The 26,878-nt window shown below is 37.0% G+C and overlaps 1 protein-coding gene across 6 annotated transcripts in view; it reads right to left on the bottom strand.

Moving 5' to 3' along the window:
- AGTPBP1 (ATP/GTP binding carboxypeptidase 1) overlaps positions 1 to 26,878 on the bottom strand; it is a 255,124-nt gene that overhangs the window by 167,563 nt on the left and 60,683 nt on the right. For 4 of the 6 annotated variants that reach the window (XM_071216649.1, XM_071216650.1, XM_058301576.2 and 1 more), the window contains 3 exons: positions 8,671 to 8,738; positions 6,515 to 6,578; positions 5,983 to 6,129 (listed from right to left, as the gene is read on the bottom strand). In XM_071216649.1, coding sequence (XP_071072750.1) covers positions 5,983 to 6,129; positions 6,515 to 6,578; positions 8,671 to 8,738 — 279 coding nt within the window. Of the gene's footprint in view, positions 1 to 5,982; positions 6,130 to 6,514; positions 6,579 to 8,670; positions 8,739 to 19,260; positions 19,435 to 26,878 lie in introns of those variants that run through there. The other 2 variants (XM_058301583.2, XM_071216651.1) reach the window with 1 other exon arrangement.

Below are 26,878 nucleotides of genomic sequence, written 5' to 3'. Positions count from 1 at the left end.
TAATGTAATCCCGATAAAAATTCCACCAGCATTAAAGAAAAAATTGAAAACACAATCATTAAATTTATTTGGAAGGGTAAGGAGTGTGAATATCCAGAAACATCATAAAAAGGAAAAGTGAACCCTCATCTCCAGACTTCAAATCATAATACCTACCTACAGTGGTAAAAACAATACAGTACTGGCCTAAAGACAGACACAATAGACCAATGGAACCAAATTTATGGTTCAGAAACAGACACTCATAGGTATGGTCAAGTGATTTTTGACTAGCCTGTCAAGCTCTCACAGCTCGTGCAGAACAATCCATTCAACAAATGGTGCTGAAAGAACTGGACATCTGTAGCTAAAAGAAGGAAAGAGGACCCCTATCTCACACTTTATCTAAAAACTATCTTAAAATGGATCAAAAAACTAAAAATAAAAGCAAGAACCATAACACTTGTAGACGAAATTATTGGAAAACATCTTCAAGACCTGGTGGTAGGTGGAGGATTCTTAAAGGAAAAAAGAGAAGGACTGAGTGAACTACTGATGTTTAATGTATATAGAAGTTTTAATTAGCTTTACTGTAAAATTGTGGAAATGTATACAATGGATGGTAACACAGTGAGTAACAGCTAGTTTATAAATGGGGATGCAACTGAAAATGGTAGTCTAGTTACATAAATGTCAATTGACAGAATGCTTGAGAATAATCTAGGAACTGGATAGCATAGTAAACCAAGAGGTGGGTGAGAACTGTGGTTGAAGGTAGATGCAAGAGTGTCCTTTGTTAGCTAGAACAAATGTATATCACTATTGCAGGGTGTTGGGAATGTGGAGAAGCATGGGAAAAATACACCTGGAGTGACCTATGGACTGTGATTAGTAGTAATAATATTCTTGCATCTATGCAAAAGATGTACTGTGTGATACTGAGGCAGTATGGACAATGTGAGCCAAATGTACACTATGGACACGGCAATAATCAGATATTATTTTATCTGTACCAAATGACACACCACATTGTGGTATGTTGATGGAGGGGTATTGTTTGGGAATTCTGCACATGTGCATGATTGTTTTATATGTTTACAACTTCTGTCATAAAAAGTATATTTAAAAAATAATAATAAGGTGGGTTGGGGGAAAAACACACCAAATGTAAGATAAGAACTATGAGCAGTAGTAAGATTTTTGACAGTGTTCTTTCACAATTTGTAACAAACGTCTCATGACAATGCAAGGTGTTGGTAGAGGGTTGATGTGTGGGACCCCTGTATGATGTCACACATGTTTGCTTTGTAGGTTCACACCTTTTGCTATGCACTTAATTGTTTATGTGTGTTCATATATAAATGATATAAAGATAATCTGATTGGTTAAGTAAAACATACTTTGTTTAGTAGTAGTATTTTTGACAATGCTCTTTAATTATTAGTTAAAAAGGTTTAAAAACAACGCAAGTTACTGGTGGTATGGTGAGATGTTATAAGTTTGTTTGATGTTATATGTGTTTGTTTTGTAAGTTCACAACAATTATACATTTATTGTTTATGTATGAGTGATATATTTCAATAATTAAAAAAAAAATACATTAGAGGGGAAGCAGCTGTGTCTCAAATGATTGGGCTCCCATCTACCATATGGGAGGCCCTGGGTTCTCATTCCAGGGCCTTCTTGTGGAGGCAAGCTGGCCCACACCCATGGAGAGCTGACAACCTGCACCTGCAGAGAGCAGCACAGCAAGATAACACAACGAAGGGAGACAAGCAAACACAGAAGAACACACAGCGAATGGACACAGAGAGCAGACAGCAAGCAAGCCTCAAGCGGGGGGTGGATAAATAAAATAAATCTAAAAAAAAAAAATACATTAGAGGCATTTAGGAGCATTTTAATTGCTTGAAGACAGAATTAGTGACTTCGAAGACAGAACACCTTAACTGGAAAAGATAGGAGAACAGAAAGAGAAGAGAATGGGTAAAAAATGGAACAGACTCTCAAGGAATTGAATGACAACACAAAATGCACAAACACTCACATTACTGGTATCCCAGAAGGAGAAGAGAATGGAAAAGGTGCAGAAAGAATATTTGAGGTAATAATGTCAGAAAACTTCCCAATACTTATGAAGAACATAAATATCAATATCCAAGAAGAACAATGCACCCCAAACAGAATAAATCCAAGTAGACCTACCCCAAGACACCTGCTACTCAGAGATAAAGAGAGGATTCTGAAGGCAGCAAGTGAAAAGCAGAGCACCACATACAAGGGAAACTCAATAAAATTAAGTGTAGACCTCTCATCGGAAACCACTGAGGAGAGAAGAAAGTGGCATGATGTTTTTAAAGTGCTGAAAGAGAAAAACTGCCAGCCAAAAATTCTGTATCCAGCAAAGCAGTCCTTCAAACATGAGGGTGCATTCAAATCTTCACAGACAAGCAAAAACTAACAATATGTTACCAAATGTAGCAGTTTGATATTATTGATGAATTCCAAAAATAAATATTGGATTATGTTTGTAATATGATCTGCACCTGGACATAACTGAGTTTTGATTAGTTCCCACCAAGGGGTGGGGACTCACAGATAGAAGACATGGCAAAGAACAGAATTGAGGGTTTTCTGATGTTCGAGTTGATGTTGGATTTGATGCTAAAGACTTAAGCTGGAGTAGCCCTGGGAAGTCAGCACACAGAGGAAAGAGAAGCCAGCTCCAGGAAGAAAGGAACCTTGAACCCAGAGAAAAGCAAGCCCCAGGAATGTAGAAACCCAGGAAGTCTGAACCCTCGCAGACGTTAGTAGCCATCTTGCTCCAAATAGACTTTGGTGAGGGAAGTAACTTATGCTTTATGGCCTGGTATCTGTAAGCTCCTACCCCAAATAAATACCCCTTATCAAAACCAACCAATTTCTGGTATTTTATATCAGCTCCCCTTTGGCTGACTAATACACCAAAAGACCAGATTTATAAGAGATACTAAAGAGGGTGTTGCAGCCTGAAAGGAAAAATCAAAGGTAAGAGATTTGGAGAAGAGTTTAGAAATGAAGATTATTAGAAAGGGTAAACTAAAGGATAAGACAGACAATAGAATGGTATTATAACAGAGAACCGAAGGACAAAATGGATGAAATAAGTAATGCCTCTACAGTAATAAGACTGAATGTTATTGGATTGAACTCCCCCATCAAGACATAGACTAATAGAACAGATAAAAAAATATCAGCCATCTATATGTTGTCTACAAGAGACCCACTTCAGACTTAACAACCAGATTAAAAATGAAAGGTTGGAAAAAGGTATTCCATGCAAATAGTAACCAAAAAAGATCTGGAGTAGACCAGATAAATATAAAATAACAATATTATAGTATATGAACAATAATTACTCAGTGCAACTAGCAAATTGTTCCTCTGATCAGTATTCTTTTAAATTTCTTCATACGAAATAAATAATTGCTTTAAACTACAGAGGATTGGAGACAAGATATATTTTTGGATACTTCGTTTTTCTTTAACCCTTTCTCCTGCATACTCAATAATTAAAATAATCCATCTGGATCAATAATAATTAAGTATGACTACTGTTGAAAAAGATTTTGAGATTTTCTGCCTCTTAAAATTATGAGTTGGCATACTGTTACCTGCTGTAATTCATTCCAATAAGACGTGAAAAATTCCCAAATAGGAATTTCATTATCTAGAAAGAATTATAGCCTAAATGGAAATTAAATAACTAACCCAATCATTTATTTCATTCTTAGAACTATGTCTAATACTTAGAGCTGTAACATAAACATTAGAATTATGTTATAATTAATTTCTATTATATTAGAATTATTATTTACTTTTATAAATGTTTGTTGCTATACTATTTCTTATAATTGAGTATATTAAATATAACCTGGTCTTGCACTCTCTTTTAAAATTTGTAATTTCTTTCAATCTATTATATTTTTCTATTTATTTTACAATTTTACAATAAAGATCTTTTTAACAGTTTAAAAAATGCCAATGATTATACACTTTGGATATATCATATGGTATGTAAATATATCTAAATAGAACTGCTTAACAAATAAATAAATAATTGTGCAAGAATAACCAGAAACAGCAGCTATGTACAGCAGGAGAAACAAACAGACTGAGAGAGGAGGAATTCCCTTGTTTGCTTGTCTGGTTTTTGTTTATTATTATTGAAATAAAGAAAATGCTTTAATAATGATTGAAGTAATGAACACACATCTATGTGATTATACCAAATATTGTTGATTGAACACTTTGGATACATTGTTTGCCTTATTAATATGTATCAAGAAAATTGATTTATTTAAAAACAACAGAGTGGGTTGGGGGAAAAACACACCAAATGTAAGATATGGTCTATATTAGTACTCATATTTTGACAGTGCTCTTGCATAGTTTTTTTAACAAATGTATCACAAAAATGCAAGGTGTTGGTAAAGGGTTGATGTATGGGACCCCTGTATTATGTTACGCATGCTTATTTTGTTAGTTCACAACTTTTACTATACACTTATTGTTTATTTATGTTCATGTTTGAATGATACACTTCAATAAAAATTTTTTTTAAAATACAAGACAGGGGGAAGCAGATTTGGCCCAACAGATAGGGCGTTCGCCTACCACATGCGAGGTCCAGGGTTCAAACCCAGGGCCTCCTGACCGGTGTGATGAGGTGGCCCATGTGCAGTGCTGATGCGCGCAAGAAGTGCCATGCCACACAGGGGTGTCCCCTGTGTAGAGGAGCCCCACACGCAAGGAGTGCTCCCCGTAAGGAGAGCCGTCCAGCACGAAGGAAGTGCAGCCTGCCCAGGAATGGTGCCGCATACACACAGAGCTGATGCAGCAAGATGATGCAACAAAAAGACAACACAGATTCCAGCTGACGCTGACAAGAGTACTAGTGGACACAGAAGAACACACAGTGAATGGACAGAGAGCAGATAACTGGGGGGGTGAGGGGGGGAGCGAGAAAGGGGAGATAAATAAATAAATAAATAAATCTAAAAAAATAATAATTTTTAAAAAATGAAACAGTGAACACATTTCTTATATAAATTGCATATGTTTAAAGCTTAAATCCCCTAAGATACCTGGAAAATTAAAGTCACCTTAGGGATATCTACTTTAAAAAACACTTGTTAAAAATGTTATTTAAATATTTATACAATAAAGATATGCATTAAAAAATAAATGTATAGAATATGTACATCTACAACCTCAATTTTCTGAATAAGCTTTTGGATCAAATACTTCAAAGTTTTTAAAATGTAAATGTAAGCCCAAGGCAATGGCAGAAACTCTTAAAAATAGCTACTCTAAGAGCTTGGGGAATCATTTCCATCTTTGTGCAGGTAGACAGCTGTAAGCTGAACTTAGGTTCTATTTAGAGAAAGCCTTTCTCAGTTAACATAAATTAGCTTCCTTCTTCATTCAATATTCCATGTCCTCTCAAATTTCATTTTTTTATATCTCATATGTCTTACTGTTTTGAAAATCAGTCTCATGATTTTTCATTGTATTTTGGCATTCTTAACTGGATTGCAAGTTTCTGGAACACTGAGCCCATGCAGCACAAATATGACTAATTAATAATAATAAGCAAGGACACGTTTTATCTCCATGTTCCTTAAACCACTCCCATTCTTACTCCCTCCTTTTAGCCTCAACATACCCATGCTGTTTACATCCTTTAATCACATACATGAGCATGTACACTCACATATCCAGACACACTTGCGATTATGAAACAGTTCTCTTCCTTTTTCTGCCACATGCAAAAGAATTCATCATGAATTTTGGGTCCTCAATCCTTGCAGGTCACTAGTTGACCATAAAAAACATTCCATTACTAAGACTGAAAAAAAGCAGTAGCATTTTAGATTTTTAAAATTTAGCAGTTTTAGGACAGATAAAGTTAATACTACAAAGATGGTTTCAGATTCATTAATCATACAAGCAAACTCTTACCTTTTGGTCCAATCTTTGCAAGAATAGAATGAATCTGCACCATTAACTCCTCATTTGGGGGAGATTCTTTGCTGGCATTCATGAGTAACTGTAACAATATTTGTGAACCACCTTTGGCAACTAAGAAACTTGATCTTCGACCGCCACCTAAAAATTTTTTTTAAAAATTTAAACAATAAAATTTCCCATAACACATTAAGTATAACAACTTAATAGCACTCAAGAAATCTTTAAAGTGATCATTACCAAAATCAGATTTTGTTTTATCTCATTTATTTAAGTTAGAAAATAGCACAGAATGAGTTGACCTAAATTCTAGGTCCAAGGCTCTCAAACACATGGGTTGCAGGGGTAGTTTGAGGGGTAACTGGAAAAGAAAACACAGAACCAACAAGAGTATAACAATTCAGTTTTCAAATTTCAATGTTCCGAAAAAATCTCTAAGTATTAGAAAATTCCAAATAAACTACATTTGATCCATTGTAATCGCTGTTTATAAACAGAAATTAGACCAAAGGAAACAAAAACTTACCAGCTGACACCAGCTCAACAAGAATGCTTAAGATATTAAGTGTAGTTTGAAGATCTTTCGTGTTCTGAAATAAATATTTTATTTACTTTATTAAAACATTGTAAATTTGATTCCCAAACTTTTTCTATTCGCTGGGACTACTTATATTTTACAGAAGGCATTTTCAATTTCTCTAAGAATAAATGTATACGGTTTCCACTATTCTCATTTATCATGCCCATCTCTTCTTCATGACCTTAGGAATTTTTACAATCATTTTAGTTATTATTTTCTTAGTATCAATATCATTACAAGCACAAGAGGAATGAATCTGTCATTTGAATTCATCTTTCCATAAATAAATAAGTAAATGAACCAAAATTTAAGAGGCATTGCAAGGTATATGATGACTACCGAGTACCCTTTCAATTAGTTTTCTATATATCCTTCCAAAGATATTATATACAAATATAAGCAATGTATGTAAATATACATGTATGTATAGATTTATTTCTCCAAATGGTATCACCCTATAGATACTATTTTGTACCTGGATATTTTTACATATCAATAAAGAACCTCTTCATTCTTTTTAAGGGCTACATAATACAATCCATTATATGGCTATGCCATTGTTTATGTAGCCAGTCACCTACTCATGGATATTTAAGTTATTTTTAGCCTTTGCTATTTAAAATATATATATAAGAAATAACTAATAACATATATTTACATATGATCAAGAATATCTGTATGTGGGATAAATTTCTTGGTCAAAAAACATGGGCATTTATTTTGACAGATAATAAAACTGAACTGTTATCTAAGGAGCAATTTAAACTCCCATCTGCAATAGAGAATGATAACTATTTCTCAAATGTTGGACAATCAAAGTGAAATTGCTGTAACTTGTTTAGATTTCTTTTATTAAAAGTAGTCTCCAGTGCCATTTGTGTTTCTTTTTCTGGGTACTGTCGGTTCATAACATTTACATGTTTTTTCCATTTTTTTCCTGATTTGTAGAACATCTTTATATATAAAAGAAATCATATGAGTTAAAAATATTTTTTCCTCATTTTGCCAAGTGTCTAAGTTTCTTACGGTTTTTCCCGTGCGATTCGTTAACATAGCTGAATTTATCAGCTATGTTATAGCAGATATATGTTTTCTATTTCCTGTTTCTTTTATACTTATAAAAGCCTTCCGTATTGTGAGATTAATTTTAAATTTCTCCCACTACTTCCACTATTACTCTTATGATTTCAATTTTCATGTTTAAATCTTGGTTTGATGCAGTATATATTTTGCTGTAGGATGTGAGGGATAACTTCAAGCTTTTCCAGGTAGTCACCAATTTATCTAAACACCACTTACTAAACAATCCCTTTCTTTCCCACTGATCTGAAACACCACCTTTATCAAACAGTAAAAAATTCTCATAAACATTTTAATTTATGTTTGGACTTTCTGTTCTGTTACACTGATGTCTGTCTACTCATGCACGATTTTGAAACTATTTTAATTATTGAAGCTTTATCATATGCTTTGATATTTGGTAGGACTAGTCCTTTCTCATTTCTCTCATTTTTTCAGAAATTCTCTTTCTATTCTTTTTATTCCCATTTGGTTTTAGAACCAAAACTGTTGGTATTTTTATTGAGATTGCTTTAAAAAGATCAATTTATAGGAAAATCTTGTTGATGCTGAGAAGAACATGAACTCATTCCCTATTCCTAACATTGCAGACTGAAATATATAAACCTGATTTCGAATGAATCTATAGTTAGTCCACTCAAAACTTGTACAGTATAATATAGATACTCAACCAATATAGGTAAATAAAACAAATCACAAATGTAGTATTAGCTATCAATACAATAAATGAAAAGTTCAAATGTCAATCACTAAATACTTATGCCCAGTAAAGTTTATTTTCTATTACCAATTAAAATGGATTAAGATTAAAATTTATGGTTGTCATTATAATCATAGAGAATTATACTTACATGTTCATCTAATATTTATACCACTACTCTAAATGACAATGACAATTTAAAACATAAAACAAGCTTTCATTTGTTGGCTTTACCTCTAAGATTAAAATTTTACACTAATATATTATTTTCACCATTGCTTAGTATTACGAGTTATATAATTGAAACCTGTGAGTGATTTACCTCTAATGTTGAGAGCAGAACTTCCATTCCTGTAGAACCTTTGGCTGTCATTTCTCTCCTTGTTTTTTCTGAAAAATAGGAATAAAAGATATTTTCTAAAGCATGGAATTTTTAAAAAACTAGGCATTATTTTATTGTCACATTGCTAAAACAGGATTGGTAACTCTCCTCCCATCCAGCAAAAATTCGAAATTGCTTCCTAGATTTTCCTACCTTTGATGTTGCTAATTCTACTTATGGAGACTTTCAGATTTCAGTTAACAAGACCTTTCTTTGTATTTTATCACAGCTCTTACCATGGACTAGGAAAGACCCTATCAGTCCATCCAAAATCTTAAAATCAGTAACACAGTACAAGTGCACAACTCGAGTTATGGTAGGGGTAAAAATGGCAGGCCTCTTTTTACATCTTTATGACTAGAACTAAAAAATATTTCATCAAAATTAGTGAAAGCAGAAACCTAGAACATTTCAAATATTCTGATTATATTGATAATATTTTAAAACAATGAATCACACAAAAATAAAAACTAGGGAAGAGTTACGTCTGCAAGAATCTGGAGACCAGATTACCCAAATGATCCTTTTTATAAAAAAAAAAAGTATAAATTATTTCTATTTTTTGAAAGTTCCTAGAGCTTCTCTACAATTCTCCTTTAATATTATCAAGGGAAGAAAAGCAGAGCATAGGTAACATTTACGAAGGAACTAACATTTACAGTTCCATGTACTGTAACCATATTACATCATTTATGCTTCTTTAACTATCTGGGAAATAAAATAACTCTTTTCATAGATCAAAAATTTAAGTTTAGAAAAAGAAAAGAAACCTGAACAAAGTCATCAAGCAAGTAAGAAAAAGAGACCAGACCCAAGCATTTCTCCAGACTCAGTGCCCCTATCTGAAAGCTAGTGCCAGAAATTCTTTTAATATGAGACAATGCCATTCATTTCATACTTTGAGATTTACAAACAGAATCCAAACAAAAAAAACCTTAGAACAAAAATGTCAGATTGAAATATCACAATAATTAAAATCCATTCTTAATGAAGTATATAATTGTACAATAAAATTTAAAGGACTAGTAACAAACTCATTCAAGATTGGGATAATCAATGAGTTTGAGAGAGGAACAATGGGCACTGAGGTCCTGATAATAGAAAAATAACACAGATGGGGAAAAAATGCCAGGCTAAGCAAATTCTGTTCAAATTCCATTGTGAATGACTAAGAAATTTTATATGGTATAGTTTCGGCACTTGCAAATTACATACATACAATTTAAGAAGAACATGAAGGTTGAGCGGTATGATACAGGTCACAAAATCTCAGAATTAGTTGAAATTTTAAAAATTATTAGTCTGACAACTATCTGAAAATTAAATTACCCTAAATTAAGAGTTCTTAAGAGAGGGACAAATATATTAGAGAGGTTATATTACAGTATAATGTTATTTCTAACAACATATAAAAACTACCTATAAAATAAATATGCTAGAGATGAGATATCATACATATTACTAAAACAACAGACCCATACTATCATGTATCATCTCAGGTCCAGATTAAGAACCTTGTTTAATTTACAGGAACTTTATAAGCTTTGAAAGTAGAAACTTCCATGTCACTTTCATTGAAACTTCCAGTTCATCAACTGTAGCACTGTTTTCCAACAATATCAGTCCCCTCCACACCTAGTTTGGATTTCAAGGCCCCTCTTAACCATCCCACCACGAAAGTGAATCCTAGAATCTGCATTCTCTACTCCTACAGCAGAGTAAAAACATCACAAGAATTCCTTCTTCTAATAAAATTCACCAATTTCAACCTAATTTGGGATACAAAACTGTTATTAATCCTTTCACATACTTTAGATCACATCCCTTGCCAACTGCTCTCAATAGCTATTCCCAAATTTGTACCAGTCCTCAATTCTTCCTCTTAATCTCTGGACTTCTGTTCCCAACTAGCAGCACCTATATTTTTCCTCACTGAATTCAGGCAAAGTATCAGATAAAATCTTACAAATCTTACAAATAAAGACCAAATTCTACTCCTACTTTCTGATTCATTTGACTTCCCAAGGTCAGCTAACAGGGAGGTGTAGATAGTCAACCACCACACCAGGGAATGAAGAGTGCCTACAACTGCAAGCAGAAGAATTGCACCCATCATCCAGGCGGAATCTAAACCCCCTCTTGATATAGAGGTGGAATGGACATCACCATCCCAGGGTCCACAGAATGGAGGAATAAAATATGGATTAGAGTGGACTTACTGACATTCTACTATAGAAACACTGCGACTCCAGCAATGGTAGAAATTGTATCATTGTTGTGGAGACAATGGCCATGGAAGTTGCTGAAGGCAGGGAAGAAGAGATGTGATGTGGGGGCATTTTCGGGACTTGGAGTTGTCCTAAATGATACTGCAGGGTCAGATGCTGGACATTATATATCCTGCCATAACTCACTGAATGTACTGGGGGAGAGTGTGAACTACAGGGTAATCCATGTGGTGCAGCAGAGCTCCAAAATGTGTTTGCCAAGTACAATGAGTGTGCCACAACGACGGGGGGGGGGAGGTTGCTGGTGTGGGAGGAGTGGGGAGGGAGGTGGGGGGTATAAGGGAACATCTTATGTTTTTTAATGTAACATTTTTTGTGATGCATGTATCTTCAAAAAAATACAACTTACAAAAGTGATGAGAGTGGAGGGTGGGGAGTGGGTTATATGGGAACCTCATGTTTTTTAACGTAACATTCTGTGTAATCTATTAACTTTAATTTTTAAAATGTATTAAAAAAAAAAAAAAAGAACAAATTCCATCCATACACGTTATCAAAATTCTTGGTAACATTCCTTTCCCCAGTTGGAGGTGGAGGGGAGTGTCCTGTTTTCTATGTTCTGAATCCCATCCCTCCTATCTCCTCATGAAACTATAGCTTAAAGATCTGCCCTCTACTGAATGTTCCCTGTCAATCTAGAAATGCATTTTTTTGTCTTTTCACATATTTAACAAACCTTAACCTTGCCTCCTCCTCTATTTCTCTCTTCTTTCTTTCTTAGTGAAACTCTATAAACAAATAGTCTACACACCCTTTCATTATTCTATTTGCCAGCCACATTACAACGTACAGCAATCTGGCTTGTAATTCCACTACCTTAAAGTGTTCTTTATATTATCAATATTTTTTAAATAGCAAATCAAAAAGACCTTCACTTTATGTAACATCCCTATGGTACTTAACACTGTTGACCACTGCTTCCCACCTTAGCTTTTTTTTTAATATAGTCCATTCCAGTTATTACATCTCTGTATTATTTCTTCAACACTTTCAATAATCCTAATGTTTAAACCAGCAGACTAGGAATTTAAAGCATCTAATATAATTATAGTCAATGACATCAAGGAAATCTCAACAGAGAAAAAGAACATATAAAAAACTGACATTTTATAATAGAGAAATACAAAATATGAAATAACCACAGTCTTATGAGGAAAAAGCAGATGAGTAAAGAACCAATGATCTTGAAAAAAGAACAAAATTAATTACCAATCTGAATAAAATAAATAAAATTGAAAATATGAACAAAGCCTCAGGAACCTCTGAAAAAATATCAAACGTCTAATATGGATTAAATGTAGTCCATGAAGGAGAGAAGGAGAAATAAGGCAGAAAAAAACTTCAGTCCAAAATTTCCAAAACTTGAAAGCCACAAATTTACAGATTAAAGAAGTTCAGCAAATTCTATGTACTGTAAATACAAAGAAAACTACATTTCATCAAACTGTTGAAAACCAAAGAGAAAATCATGAAATCAGTCAGAAGAAAATAACACTTTACATTCAGGAGAAAATCAACTGACAACAGGCTTCTCATTAAAATTATGAATGCCAGAAGATTAAAGTACTAAAAGACTAAAGCTGTCAGCCCAGAATTTTTAATCTAGAAAAAATGTCTTTCAAAAATAAACTGTCAGGGACAACCAGCAAGATGGAGGCAGAATAAGGCGCTCCTAGAGTCATCTCGTGCTTCAGGGCTATTAGTAATCAACCTACCTAAAACAGCTACCTAAAACACTTGTTTGAGAGCTCCATGAGACCAGAAGAGCATCCTGCAACATCCTTGAAGGAATACAAAGAGGAGACTGCCCTTCTGCAGAGAGGAGTCATAAGTAGAGCGCTCCACACCATGGAGACCGGTGCCCATCCTCTATTGGAGGCATAAGCCACCTCGGGAGCTATTCCGTGGCTGGAACTGGCAAAAACAAGGGAGGAAGAAACAGTTGGGCACCAACTTCAGGTACCAACTAGTAAATTTGGCGGGCTAAAGTATAATCCTAAAAACCGCTGAAGTTTGAACCTGTCCAAATCAGAAAGAGGCCAATAGCTGCCATCTTAATTCCACCTCCAACATGAGGGGAAAGAGGGCAGACTGAAAATCACAGTGCTGGTGGGGACCAGCTTCTTTCCATCCAGATGGGATTGCAGCTCTAGCCTAAGCCCAAGCCCCACTCCCAGCAGGGAGGAAGCTGGGGAGATCTGCGCCACCCTCTCTAGGAAAATACAGGTACACCTCAGAGGTTGATGATCATTCTACTCAGGCAGCGCAAACCGCATCGGGAGCTGTTCTGTAGCTGGAGTTGGAAGCTCCATATCCAAAAAACGGGAGGAAGAGACAAATGGCCACTGACTTCAGCTACTGATTAGTAAATTCAGCTGGATGAAATATAACCCTAAGAAAAGATAAAGTTTGAAACCAGTACAAGTTGGAAAGGTGTCAGAAGCCGCCATTTTGACTCTTCTGGCAGCAAAAGAAGCAGGGCTGACTGAAAATCACACTGACAGCTTCTTTCACCCAGACCAGCTTCTTTCACCCAGACTTGCCTACGGCCCTACCCTAGGCTTCAGCCCCTCCTCTAGCAGGAAGATTGACAGGCCCTGCACCAACCCCTCTGGGTAACTGCACGGACATCTGACTGGCACAGACTGAACAGTCAGAAGTCTACGGGGACAATAGCAGTCATTTTGGACCCACGTAGTGTTGACTGCTCCCCACACCTGCAGCTCCATTCCTGCCCAGGCAGTGAAGGAAGGGGCATGAAGCTTCATCAGTCTCTCCAAGCCAACTAGAGTTTAGGCCTGCACGACTTGCATTATTCCACATGGCTGTGGTTTCGTCCTTATCTGTGACAAAGACCAAAGTTGGAAAAGCTTCACCTGTTCCTTCGGTAATGCGGGCAGCTTGAGCCTCCACAGCTTAAAGGAACAACTACATCCTCAGCTCCTACTACACAACCAGCAAGGCAGAATGGCCAATAAACCCCTAAACTAAAGACAGAAACTGCACCCAGAATACATCTAGTAAGCCAGATGCCAAACAAAAAATTACAGCCCACACCACGAAACGGGAAGATATGGTCCAGTTAAAGGAACAAGATAAGCCTTCAGATGACATAAAGGAGTTGAGACAACTAATCATAGATCTTAAAACAAATCTCCTTAATAAATTCAATGAAATGGCTAAAGAGATTAAGGATATTAAAACAACATTGGACAAGCACAAAGAATTTGAAACTATACCCAGAAAAATAGCAGATCTTATGGAAATGAAAGGTACAATAAATGAAATTAAAAGTACATTGGAATCATATAATAGATTTAAGGAGGCAGAAGAAAGGATTGGTATGCCTAAAGAAATGGCCTCCAAAGGTAAACACAACAAAAGAACTGAAGAAGAAAAGAATGTAAAGAATTGAACAAGGTCTTAGGGAACTAAATGATAGCAAAATTTATGCAAACATCCATGTCATGGGTGTCCCAGATGGAGAAGAGAAGGGAAAAGGGGGAGAAGCAATATTTGAAGAAATAATGGTAGAAAATTTCTCAACTATTTTGAAGGACACGGCTATCCATGTCCAAGAAGCACAATGTACTCCCATCAGAATAAATCTGAACAGAACAACTCTGAGACACATACTAATCAGAATAGCAAATACCAAAGACAAAAAAAAGAATTCTCAGAGCAGCAAGAGAAAAGCAACACATAACATATAAGGGATACCCAATAAGATTAAGTGCCAATTTCTCATCAGAAACCATGAAGACAAGAAGATAGTTGTATGATATATTTAAGATACTGCAAGAGAAAAACTTCTAGGCAGGAATCTTATATCCAGCGAGACTGTCTTTCAAAAATGAGGGTGAATTTAGAATATTCACAGATAAACAGAAACTGAGTTTTTAACAAAGAGACAAGCTTTGCAGGAAATACTTAACAATGTGCTACAGTCTGAAAAGAAAGGACAGGATAGGCTTACAAGAAAAGTCTAGAAATGAAGATTATATCAGTGAAAGTAACTAAAAGTCTTAAAAGAGTGGTGAAAATAAAATATGACAGATAAAACCCAAAGGTCAGAATGGGTGAAATAAGAACTGCCTTTACAATAATAACGTTGAATGTTAATGAATTAAACTCTCCAATCAAAAGACACAGGCTGCTGGAATGGGTAAGAAAATATGAGCTACCTATATGCTATCAATAAGAGACACACCTTAGACCCAAGGATACTATATTAGTCAGGGTTCTCTAGGGAAACAGAATCAACAAGGTATATCTGTCAATAGTAAGAGATTTTATCAGTCTCTCCCGTGACCCTGGGGATGCACAAGTCCAGGTTCTGCAGGCAGGCTGCAACCAGGGCTCCAAGGAAAGCCCAGTGAAGGTCCTTAAGGAGGTCTGGGAGATGCTGGCTGTCCAAAGACAAGCTGGGAAATTCTCACTCAACGCTGGAATCACTTCCCCTTTTAAGGCATTCAAATGATTGGATGAGGCATCACTCATTGCTGATGGCAACTCCTTGACTGATGTAACTATAATCATTATCTATGATTCACCACTGCAGTGAAATCAATGGTGACTAAAGTCCATAAATGCCGTTATATTACAATTAGCCCAGTGCTTGCTTGACCAAACAACCAGGCACAATTACCTGGCCAACTTGACACATTAGCCTAACCATCACAGTCCACCCCTTGTCAACTCAGCAATCATTACCTTAAACCACACTTAGTCTCTAAGTAAAAACAATAACAGGCATGCAAATATATATTTATATATATATATATATCCACCTATGATGTTCACCTCTCCCACATACAACCAAAAATGCATTAATTCCCTACAGAACAGGGTGCAAGTTCTTGGGTAATATTTACTCTTAAACTTGACATCCTCAAATATTATGATATGAAACTGATACAACTTGTTATATGATAAGGGAAGAGGACAGAAAAGATGACAAATTCATTTTGTTTACATATACAATCATAATCAAAATGAAACAAGGAAGAAAGATTCATGACCACTACAAACCCCGTCTCTGTAACTGGTCACACAGTCGAAGTCATATTTATCACTACCTTATTCCACTACCCATTCCATGTTTCCGTTACCCTCAGGCAAGCACTTTAGCTGGCTGTGGTTCTTTGCCTGGTGGGGTGACCCAAACTTGCATTCCTGAAGATTGAATTCCTGGGCCATTGTTAGTCCTGCTTGGATTGGATTGTTGCAATTTTCCATTGACTTTAATTGTAGGACATGGCTGTACTAGGAGATGCCCTAGAGGATCTCCTGTATTCCAGGCAAACTCTTCCTTACTCCCATATATAGGTGCACAGTCCTGTTTCCTCTTGATAGTCAGGATCAGGTGTCCCAGCCAGTACAGTAATTCCCTTCTTTGTCTGTTGATTCAGAGGTAAGAGGAGCCCAAAGTGGCTAGATGGCAGTCTTAACTTCCAGTTCAATGGAATCATTGTTGCGTACCCTGGTGGCAGCACTTCTCCTTTTGGGACTAAAACCTGTAGACCAGCAGAGTTTGAGGTTGCAGGGACAGGAAGCAAAAATTTTCCTAGTGGGTAATTAGGGGTTAATAGTGAGTGATGTCACTCCCATTTCCACCCCTTGATTCCTAGACCCATGGATCCTGGTTATGGGAGAATCAGTACCATAGAGTGATTTAGCTGATTTAGAGAATACACAGCCTCCTGGAGAACAAAGCCCCAGTCATTGCCAACTAGTTGGTAACTGATCTTCAAAAGGTCATTCCACCATTCTATCAACCCAGCTGCTTCAGGGTGATGGGGAACATGGTAAGACTACTGAATTCCATGGGCATGTACCCCTTCCCACACATCATTTGCTGTGAAATGGGTTCCTTGACTGGAAGGAATGCTGTGTAGAATGCCATGGCAGCAGATAAGACATTCAGTAAGTCCATGGATGGTAATTCTGGAAGAAGCACAGAGGGCAGGAAATGCAAACCTATATCTAGAGTATATGTCTATTCCAGTTAAATCAAATCACTGCCACCTTCCGTGGTGGAAGTCATCTAATGTAGTCAACCTGCCACCAGGTAGCAGGCTGATCACCTCGAGGAATAGTGACATAACAGGGGCTGAGTGTGGGTCTCTGTTGTTGGCAGACTGGGCACTCAGCAGTGGCTGTAGCCAAAGTCAGCCTTGGTGAAGGGAAGTCCATGTTGCTGAGCCCATGCATAACCTCCATCCCTACCTTCATGGCCACTTTGTTCATGAGTCCATTGGACAATGACAGGAGTCACTGGGGAAGGAGGCTGAGCATTAACCACAGAGAGGGTCATCTTATTGACTTGATTATTAAAATCTTCCTCTGCTGAAGTCACCCTCTGGTGAGCATTCATGTGGGATACTAATATTTTCATTTTTTTGCTCACTCAGAGGTCTATCCACATACCTCTTCCCCAAGCCTCTTTGTCACCAATTTTCCAATCATGTTCACTCCAAGTCCCTGAAAATCCAGCCAAACCACAGGCAAGAACCCATGAATCAATGTAAAAACACACTTCTGGCCATTTCTTCTTCCAAGAAAAATGAACAACCACATGCACTGCTCGAAATTCTGCCCTCTGGGAGGATTTGCCCTTGCCACTATCCTTCAGGGATGCCCCAGAAAGGGGCTGCAGTGTTGCAGCTGTCCCCCTTCTGGTGGTACCTGCATATCATGCAGAACCATCTATAAACCCAGGCCTGAGTTTTCTCATTCTCAGTCAACTGATTGTAAGGGACTCCTCAAGAGGTCAAAGCTGTGGGCTCAGAAAGAGAAGGTAACATGGCAGGGGTGGTGACCATGGGCATTTGGGCTACTTCCTCATGTAACTTATTTGTGCCTTCAGGACCTGCTCAAGCCCTATCTCATATATACCACTTCCACTTTATTATGAAGTGCAGCTGTGCCCATGCATAACCTCCATCCCTACCTTCGTGGCCATGCTGCCCATCACCACAAAATGGGTCCAGGGACCCAATGGACCAATTGTGAGACAGACCTGAGCTAAAACTCCATTAATCACCTGACCTCCATAAGCCCTTACTCTTGACTGGTGGACCACAGTGACGTTTTGGGTCTCCTGGAATTAATGTCACTTCTGAGCCAGTGTCTAATAATCCCCGAAATGTCTGATCATTTTCTTTTCCCCAATGCACACTTACTCTGGTAAAAGGCCACAGGTCTCCTTGGGGAAACATAGGAAGAAGATTTAACAGTATAAATTTGTGGCAGTTGAACAGGATCATTCCCCAAGGGTATGTGGCCTCCTCCTCATTCAAGGGGCTCTAGGTCTGTAAACTGTCTCAAGTCTGGGAATTGATTAAGGGGCCGTAATTCTCTGCACCTGTAATGTGAGTTAGGATTTTGTTTACTCGACCTAGAACTCTTCTGTTTATACAGATCCAGAAGAAATTTAGTAGACTGCCCATCTATTTCACTTATAGGTACCCCATAACATATTAGCCAAGGCCATACCTCTATGAGACTCAAGACTATTTTGCTTTTTGGAATCTGCCTTTCACTACGGAAGCCACGCCCACCTTGTCTTTGGTGATTAACTACTGATACTTGTCTTTTACCAGACTGACATTTGATGGAATTAGTTCCATCACAGCCCTCCCTACTGTACTATCTGGACTACAGAGAAGAGCAATACAACTCTTACAAATTTATTCCACAGTCCTGGTTAAAGGTGCATCCTATGGACATACCTGGGGTGGGTGGGCAGCTCTCAAATGCTAAATCCATTCTAGCATTCCAATCTCCCTAAGTCTTTGAATTCCCTCTTCTACTGTATACTAGGGTAAAACAGACATCTCAACCTCAAACATGCTAGGCCATCTTTTGGTCCATGTTTCAGTCAGCCACCCAAATTAACTGTTAGAGCCCTTTCTAACCGTTCTCTCGAGCTACAGCGTTGAATCCAGAATTTCTGCTTAGTGGGCCTATATCAGTAAATCCAGCCTGATCCAACTTTATATTCTTTCCACCATTATCCCGTACCCTTAGTATCCATTCCCACACATAATCCCCTGATTTCTGTCCACATAAGTCAGAAAGCTCATGTAGTTCTTTTACAGTATAACTTACTTCCTCATGAGTCACACTGTATTTCACCTTTGAGGACTTGTGATTTTAGTCTAGTAGTAGGTCTCAAAGAGAAGAGAGGTGGTAGGGGTGGGTAAGGAGAATGATTAGAAATGCCTTGCAAGTTACTGACCTCAGGGCATTCTCTAGCATTTTCTTCTGGTAAGACAGGATTCATCTCTTCTGACAGGGGTTGGAAGGCAGTTTCCTCAGAGCAGACTGGAGGCTCAGCAGTGCATGCTGGAGTTTAGCTGGTACCTGCCTCAGGGCTGGAAGGAGGTCCAGATTTCCTGGGGCAGGCTGCAGGCTAGGTGATACAAGGATGACAAGGTGGTCTAGACAGGGCAGGCTCTTACAGGCTCATCTGGTAAAGTCTCAGAAGAATTTATGGTTCCAGTATCCCCACCAATATTATCATCATCTCCTATGCCTCCATCCGGATTCTCTGGGTTCCCACTCTTCTCCAATCAATGCCTTCACTTTAACTGCAGAAACCCTGAGGGGTTGAGATTTTCATTTCCTTTTTAACTCCACTACTTGTACAATAACTGTCTGAGTTTGGTTCTCAGTTATTTCAAGCCTATGGCTACAGAAGACAAGATTTTCTTTCACAGCACTCATACAAACTTTTACATCATTCATGTGGTGTTTAAGTTTAAAATTTGAAGCCTTTAACTCATCTCTTTCTTTTGTAACAGTATCTAGGAAGAGCCAGCCAACATCACTATACTTCAAGTCCACAAAACTCTGTTAAGATGTTGAAAATGCTCTCATCCAGATCCTTGTTTCTTATAAGCATGAAAGTAGGGGAATCCAGTGATGTTAGTTTGCTTATCTTGATTGCCAACTCGTACCATGAACTGTTAACAGCCTCTTCGTTACTGGAAAGGGAGTCATTAAGTATCCTTGAATCCAATCAGAGTAGAAAGCCAATTGCAAAACTCCCAGAACCGCCTCGCACATCTCACGTTTAAGACTGTTCCTCAAGAACCACTCCTGATACCAAGCTACATTAATCAGGGTTCTCTAGGGAAACAGAATCAAAAAGAGGTATCTGTAAGAGATTTTATCAGAGTCTCTCACATGTGACTGTGGGAAGGCACAAGTCCAGGTTCCACAGGCAGGCTGCAACCAGGGCTCCAAGGAAAGCCCAATGAAGATCCTTGACAAGTTCTGCGAGATGCTGGCTGTCCAAAGACAAGCTGGGAAATTCTCACTCAATCCTGGAATCATTTCCCCTTTTAAGGCATTCAACTAGATGGATAAAGCATCACTCATTGCTGATGGCAATCTTCCTGGCTGATATAACTGTAATCAGCTATCGATGATTTACCACTGCAGTAAAGTCAATGGTGCCTTAAGTCCATAAATAACTGTATTACAATTAGCCCAGTACTTGCTCGACCAAACAACTGGGCACAATTACCTAGCCAAGTTGATACATTAACCTAATCATCACAGATATGAATGGATTGAAAGTGAAAGGCTGGAAAAAGATATTCCATGTAGTCAGTAACAAAAAAAAAAAAAATCAGAGTACCTATACTTAGATGATATAGACTTTAAAAGGTACTCGTTATGTGCAATGTGAGGAGGAAGTCAGGATAGCAACTAAAAGAATCAAATATTTAGGAATGTAAAGCACTTAGCCTCAAAAAACAACTCATTGTTAAAATAAATCAAAAAAGACCTAAATAATTGGGAGAACATTCCATGCTCATGGATTAGAAGACATTAAGATGTCAATTCTACCCAAATTGATATACAGATTCAATGCAATCCCAATAAAAATTCCACCAGCATTTTTTAAGTAACTGGAAAATATGATTATCAAATTTATTCGGAAGAGTAAGGGGTCCCAAAGAGCCAGCAACATCTTAAAAAGGGAAAGTGAGGTTGGAAAACTCTACTTCCGGGCTTTAAATCATATTACCTCCCTACAGAGGTAAAAACAGCAAGGTACTGGTATAAAGACAGACACATAGAATAACGGAACTAAATTAATGGTTAAGAAACAGACCCTCAAATCTACAATCAAATGATATTTAACAAGACTGTCAAACCCACCCAGCTCAGATAGACAGTCCATTCAACAAATGGTGCTAAGAGAACTTGATATCCACAGACAAAAGAAGGAAAGAGGACTCCTAGCTCACACCTTACATAAAAATTAACTCAAAATGGATCAAAAACCAAAATACAAAAGAACCACAAAGCTTCTAAAAGAAAATGTAGGAAAATACCTTCAAGACCTGGTGGTAGGTGGTAGATTCTTAAAGGAGATAAGAGAAGGACTGAGATGGACCACGGATCTTTAATGTATGTAGAAGTTTTAATTAACTTTATTGTAAAAGTGTGGAAATGTACAGAGTGGATGGTAACACATTACCGTAAGAGCTAATTTATAAATTGGAATGTGGCCAAAAAGAGTAGTCTAAGGAAGTAAATGCCAATTGAAAGAAAGGTAGAGAATAATCTAGAGACTGAATAGCACAGCAAACTCAGAGGTGGATGAGAACTGTGGTTGATGGTACAGATGCAAGACTTTGTCCTTTTGAGCTAGAGCAGATATGTATGACTATTGCAGGGTGGTGGGAAAAATACAACCGGAGTGATCTATGGACTGTGGTTAGCAGTGATAATGTAATATTCATGCACCTAAGCCAAAGATATACTGTGTTGATAATGGCGGAGTAAGGAAAAAGTGTGCCAAATGTACGCTATGGACATGGTAATAGCCTGATAATATTATCTCATAATCTGTAACAAAAGTTCCATAAAAGTGTGGTGTGTTGATACAGGGGTGTTATATGGGATCCTGCACAAGTGCATGATTGTTTTGTAAGTTTAACAACTTGTCATAAAAATTTGTTTAAAAAAATAATAATAGAGTGAGTTAGGGGGGAAATACACCAAATATAAGATGAGAACTACAGTTACTAGTAAGATTTTGATGATATTCTTTTCATCATTTGTAACAAATGTCTCACAACAATGCAAGGTATTGGTAGTGAGCTGATGTATGGGACCGCTGTATGATGTTATGCATGTTTGCTTTCTAAGTTCATAACTTTTACCATACACTTATTGTTTGTATATGTTCATGTAGAAATGATATAAAAATAATACTAATAGGGTGGGTTGGGGAAAAAATACACCAAATTTAAGATACTTTGGTTAGTAGTAATATTTTGAGGATGCTCTTAAATCATTAGTTAAAAATGTTTCACAAAAATGCAAGGTATTGTTGGCAGGATGAGGTATGATGTCCCTGTATGATGTTATGTATGTTTGTTTTGTACGTTCACAACTATTACTACACATTTATTATATTTATGTAAATGTGATATACTTCAATAATTTTTTAATTGTCTGATTAAAGAAAAAAAAAGAAACCCTAAAAGAATTCTCCCACATTAGACCTGCATCACCAGAAATGCTATAAGAATTCTAACCAAACTAAAAAAGTTATGGATGTTTATTATAATACCCAGAGGAATGCCTTTTTTAAAATTCAAAGACATGAAAGTAACAGTCAATGGGTAAGTTAAAATGGAATTCTAAAAAATATTCAAACAATCCATAAGAGAGCAAGGTAGGGTCAGAAGAAACAAAGAATAACACATAGAAAAGACAAACAGAAAACTAATGATAAAACTGTAGGCTTAAATCTATCAATGATTATATTAAATGTTAACAGACTAAACAAATCAAAAAGTAGAGATTGTCAAACTAGATTTTTTTAAAAATATGATGCAACTATATGCTGTCTACAGAAGACATACTTTAGATCCAAAGATACAAACTGACAGAAAATAAAAGGATATAAAAAAGATATCCAAACAGCGATCATAAGAAAGCTAGAAATGATATACAAATATCAGACAAAATAGACTTCAAGACAAAGAAAATTACCAGAGATAAAGACAGATAGTCCATAATTATAGAAGCGTAAATTCGTCAGGAAGGCATAAAAATAAATGTGAATGTACCTGATCATCTTCCTAAGAACCTCTTTCTTTAGCCATATTTAAAATGTAGATAGTATCAGGGCACAAAACTCAACTTTATTACTCAATGCCTCCCCCAAAAGAAATTTTCATTCTACTTCCATTAACTTTATCTACCAAACAGCTGGCTCATAAATCCTGCTCTTCAAAACTCAATACTGAGCTTTACCCACATTCTGATATATATATATATATACACACACACACAAACACACACACATAACACACCAAGACATCCCACAAACAATGTAAGGTTACATATAATTTTCTGCCCAAATGTGCTCCTTCTCTGGTACTCACTTTTACTGCCCAGTAGCAACACAATCTATCCAGCTCCCAAGACTTAAGCCTGGACATCATCCTAGACTTCTCCATTTCCTATCACTATACCTCCAAAATACTCTTCAAACCTGTATTCCTTTCTACCATTGTTTAGGCTATGATATTTTTACTCCACAACCAATACAAAACCAACCCTAACATGTTTCCTTGCCATAGCAGTTTGGCATTGTTTATGAATTCCAAAAATAGATACTGGATTATGTTTGTAAACTGGGCATGATTAAATTATGATTAGGGCTTTGATTGGATGAAGGGGGTGGGGACTCACAGAGAAAACCACGTGACAGAGAAGAGAGTTTTAGTTTTAATGCTGGAGCCCTGAGAAGTAAGCACACATAGGAGCAGAGCAACTGAGTCTAGAGAGAAACAAGTCCCAGGAAGAGAGGAACCCAGGAAGCCTGAACTCTTGGCAGACATCGGCAGCCACCTTGCTCTAACACATGGAAACAGACTTTGGTGAGGGAAGTAACTTATGCTTTGTGGCCTGGTAACTGTAAGCTTCTATCCCAAATAAACATCCTTTATAAAATCCAACTGATTTCTGGTATCTTGCATCAGCACCCCTTTGGCTGACTAGTACACTTGCCTTTAGACTTGCTTACTTCTCCCCACGCCCCACCCCCACCCCAGTTCCTTTTCACATTTCCAGGAAATTGATCATTGTTATTTTACATTTTATTTTTATTTAAACTATAAGTAACAAATAGGTACTTGGCATGGGAAAAAATGAAAACAGGCAAACTGCCTACTTGATGTTTCTGCAATTTCAGATCCTTTTCTAAAAATTACTACAAGTTTGGTATAAGGCCATCTAGATTATTTTCTTTACCTTTAGAAACTGATCAATATGTATGTGGAAACAGTTCCATATAGTTGTCTTGCTAATTTTTATATCATGAATCATAATGCACGTGTGGAAACTTTCTTTCGCTTTCCATTATATCTTTAAGTTCCTTCCATGTCAGTAATTACAGATGCTTCTCAAACATATTTAATTTTCCCCTATTGAGTCACTTAAGTTATTATCAAAATATTAATATTATACAATGATCTTATGAACATCATTGTACAAGTTTCTTTTGCATGTGTGAATATTTCTCTAAGACACCAAGAAATAAAACTGTGGAGTCAAAGGATCTATCTGCATTTTAACTTTAACAAACACAGTCAAACTAGCCTTCAAGTAGGCTGTTCCAATTAACATCAGCATCAACAGTGTGTAAAAGTACTGCTGCCTCATGTATTCACCAGTATTAGATATTAAAAGTACACTATTATAAGGAGAATTTGTAAGGCAGTTTCAAAACTTAAAACTTTCTAAGGGATGGCTAATTTGTTTAGAAACTTTTGCTTAGTCTTCAGAACATTTTTTTTATATACTTGTTTTGTTGTTTTAAAAAAGATACTTAGATTACATAAATGTTTCATTAAAAATACAGGAGATTTTCATATGCCCTGCTCCCCATCCTTCCCACATTTTACCACATTAACAACACCCTTCCTTAGTGTGGCATATTTGTTACAACTGACGAACAGATTTTGGAGCACTGCCACTAAGCATGGTTTATAGTTTATACTGCAGTTTACACTCTCTCCCGCACAATTTTGTAAGTTATGGCAAGATATATAATGGTCTCTGTCACTGCAATGTCATTTAGGACAATTCCCAAGTCCCGAAAATGCCACCATATTACATGTTTTACCTTCTCCCTCCCCGCAGAAACTCCAGTGGCCACTGTCTCCACATCAATGATATAAGTTCGGCCACTGCTAGACTCTCAATCTGTCTATAGTATTAGCAGAATACTAGTAAGTCTACTCTAGTCCTTCGTTCATTCCCCAATCCTGAGGCTTCTGGGATGGTGATGCCCACTCCACATCTAATTAAGAGGGGGTCTAGATCCCATGGAGCAAATGGATTGGACTATTTTGCTTGCAGTTGTTGACTCTCTCTGTTTCTTGGGATGGTCGTTGTCTATCATCATCTCCTTGTTAGTTGTCCTGGGTTAGTCCAATGAACTGGAGAGTAAGTGTTGCAACTCTGTTGAGATTCAGGGACAAACTAGCACATGGATAGCCCAAAGATTTAAGTCTCTTAGACATACACCTATCAATTCTAATACTAACTATAGGCAGAACAACTTTTATAGCAAATGACATATATATTTAATATAGATTTTCAACTTCTATTTTGGGAAGTGAGAGGGTTCCCCAAAAATGGGACTAAATTGTCAAATAACCATTTCAGGGCTCTGGAAATCAACAACAAATCGAGAGGCATTTATTCATGAAAAACTACTGAACTGCAGGAATGAAGAATGGGAGTCTTTCGACTTTGTTACTTTGGGCTAATCCCATTCCCCTCCCCTCACACTAATGAAGCTTGGTTGGGGCCATGGATTTGTTGGGGTGGGGCAGGTTATGGAAGAAGCACCTTCACTGCAAAAGGGAATTCACTTGATTTGAAGCAGAAAGTGAAAAATCCAAACCCAGCAGATATGTCAGGATAAGTAGCAATCTCATTGGCAAGCAAATAAGAAAGGCCAATGGCAGTGAGAGTACAAGGTTCTGGTCTGGCTGCTGCAAGCAACAGACTAGAAGCCTACAAGAAACCTAACAAGGAATTCCTGGAAATAAAACAGACTTACAGGGACTGAATAAGACCTACACATCTGTGACTGGCTAGATGCTACTATAGGAAGACTCATGGAAGACCAGAGATAGTACAGGCTGGGTGACTTCTTTCTTGTGAGCATTCTTTCCTGGGAAGGGCGGACCTGTGCACTGGAGAATGTTTAGCAACATGCCTGGCCTCAATCCACTTGATGCCAGTAGGAAGCAACCCCACCTCCAATGTGACAACCAAAAATATCTCCAAACATTGCCAAATGTCCCCGGGCAGGGGTTAGGGAAGCCGGGAGGGTAAAAACCACCCCTGTTGGAAAAGCACTGAGCTAAACATAATAAGAAAAGAGGGAGAAAACACCAATGACCAGAAATTAGGAATGACAGAGGGCTATCACTTCCTACCCTAAAGAAATTAAAAGGAATGCTATCAACAACTGCATATCAACAATTAGACAATTTAAATGAAATGGATAATGTTTCTAGAGGGGAAAAAAGACAAATTACAAAAAGTACCATGCACACTGCAAATAAGCAGTGTATTATTAAAGACAGAATATTTTATGTGTTCAAGGAAAACAGGCCAAATTGTGGGAATTTATAAGTTTCACCTATGTGAATAATGTATACAGCAAGGTGGTATGTTTTTTTTTTTAACTCATATTCATTTAAATACATAACAAGCATACATTTGTTGCAAAAATTCTAATACAAATATGTCTAAATTAAAATTAGAAGTTTACCTCATTCCCCTCTATTCCTAGCCCACTGATA

The sequence above is a fragment of the Dasypus novemcinctus genome, chromosome 8 (assembly GCF_030445035.2).
Source record: "Dasypus novemcinctus isolate mDasNov1 chromosome 8, mDasNov1.1.hap2, whole genome shotgun sequence".
NCBI lineage: Eukaryota > Metazoa > Chordata > Mammalia > Cingulata > Dasypodidae > Dasypus > Dasypus novemcinctus.
The sequence above is the reverse complement of the archived record's forward strand: the minus strand, read 5'-3'. Positions and strand labels throughout refer to the sequence as shown.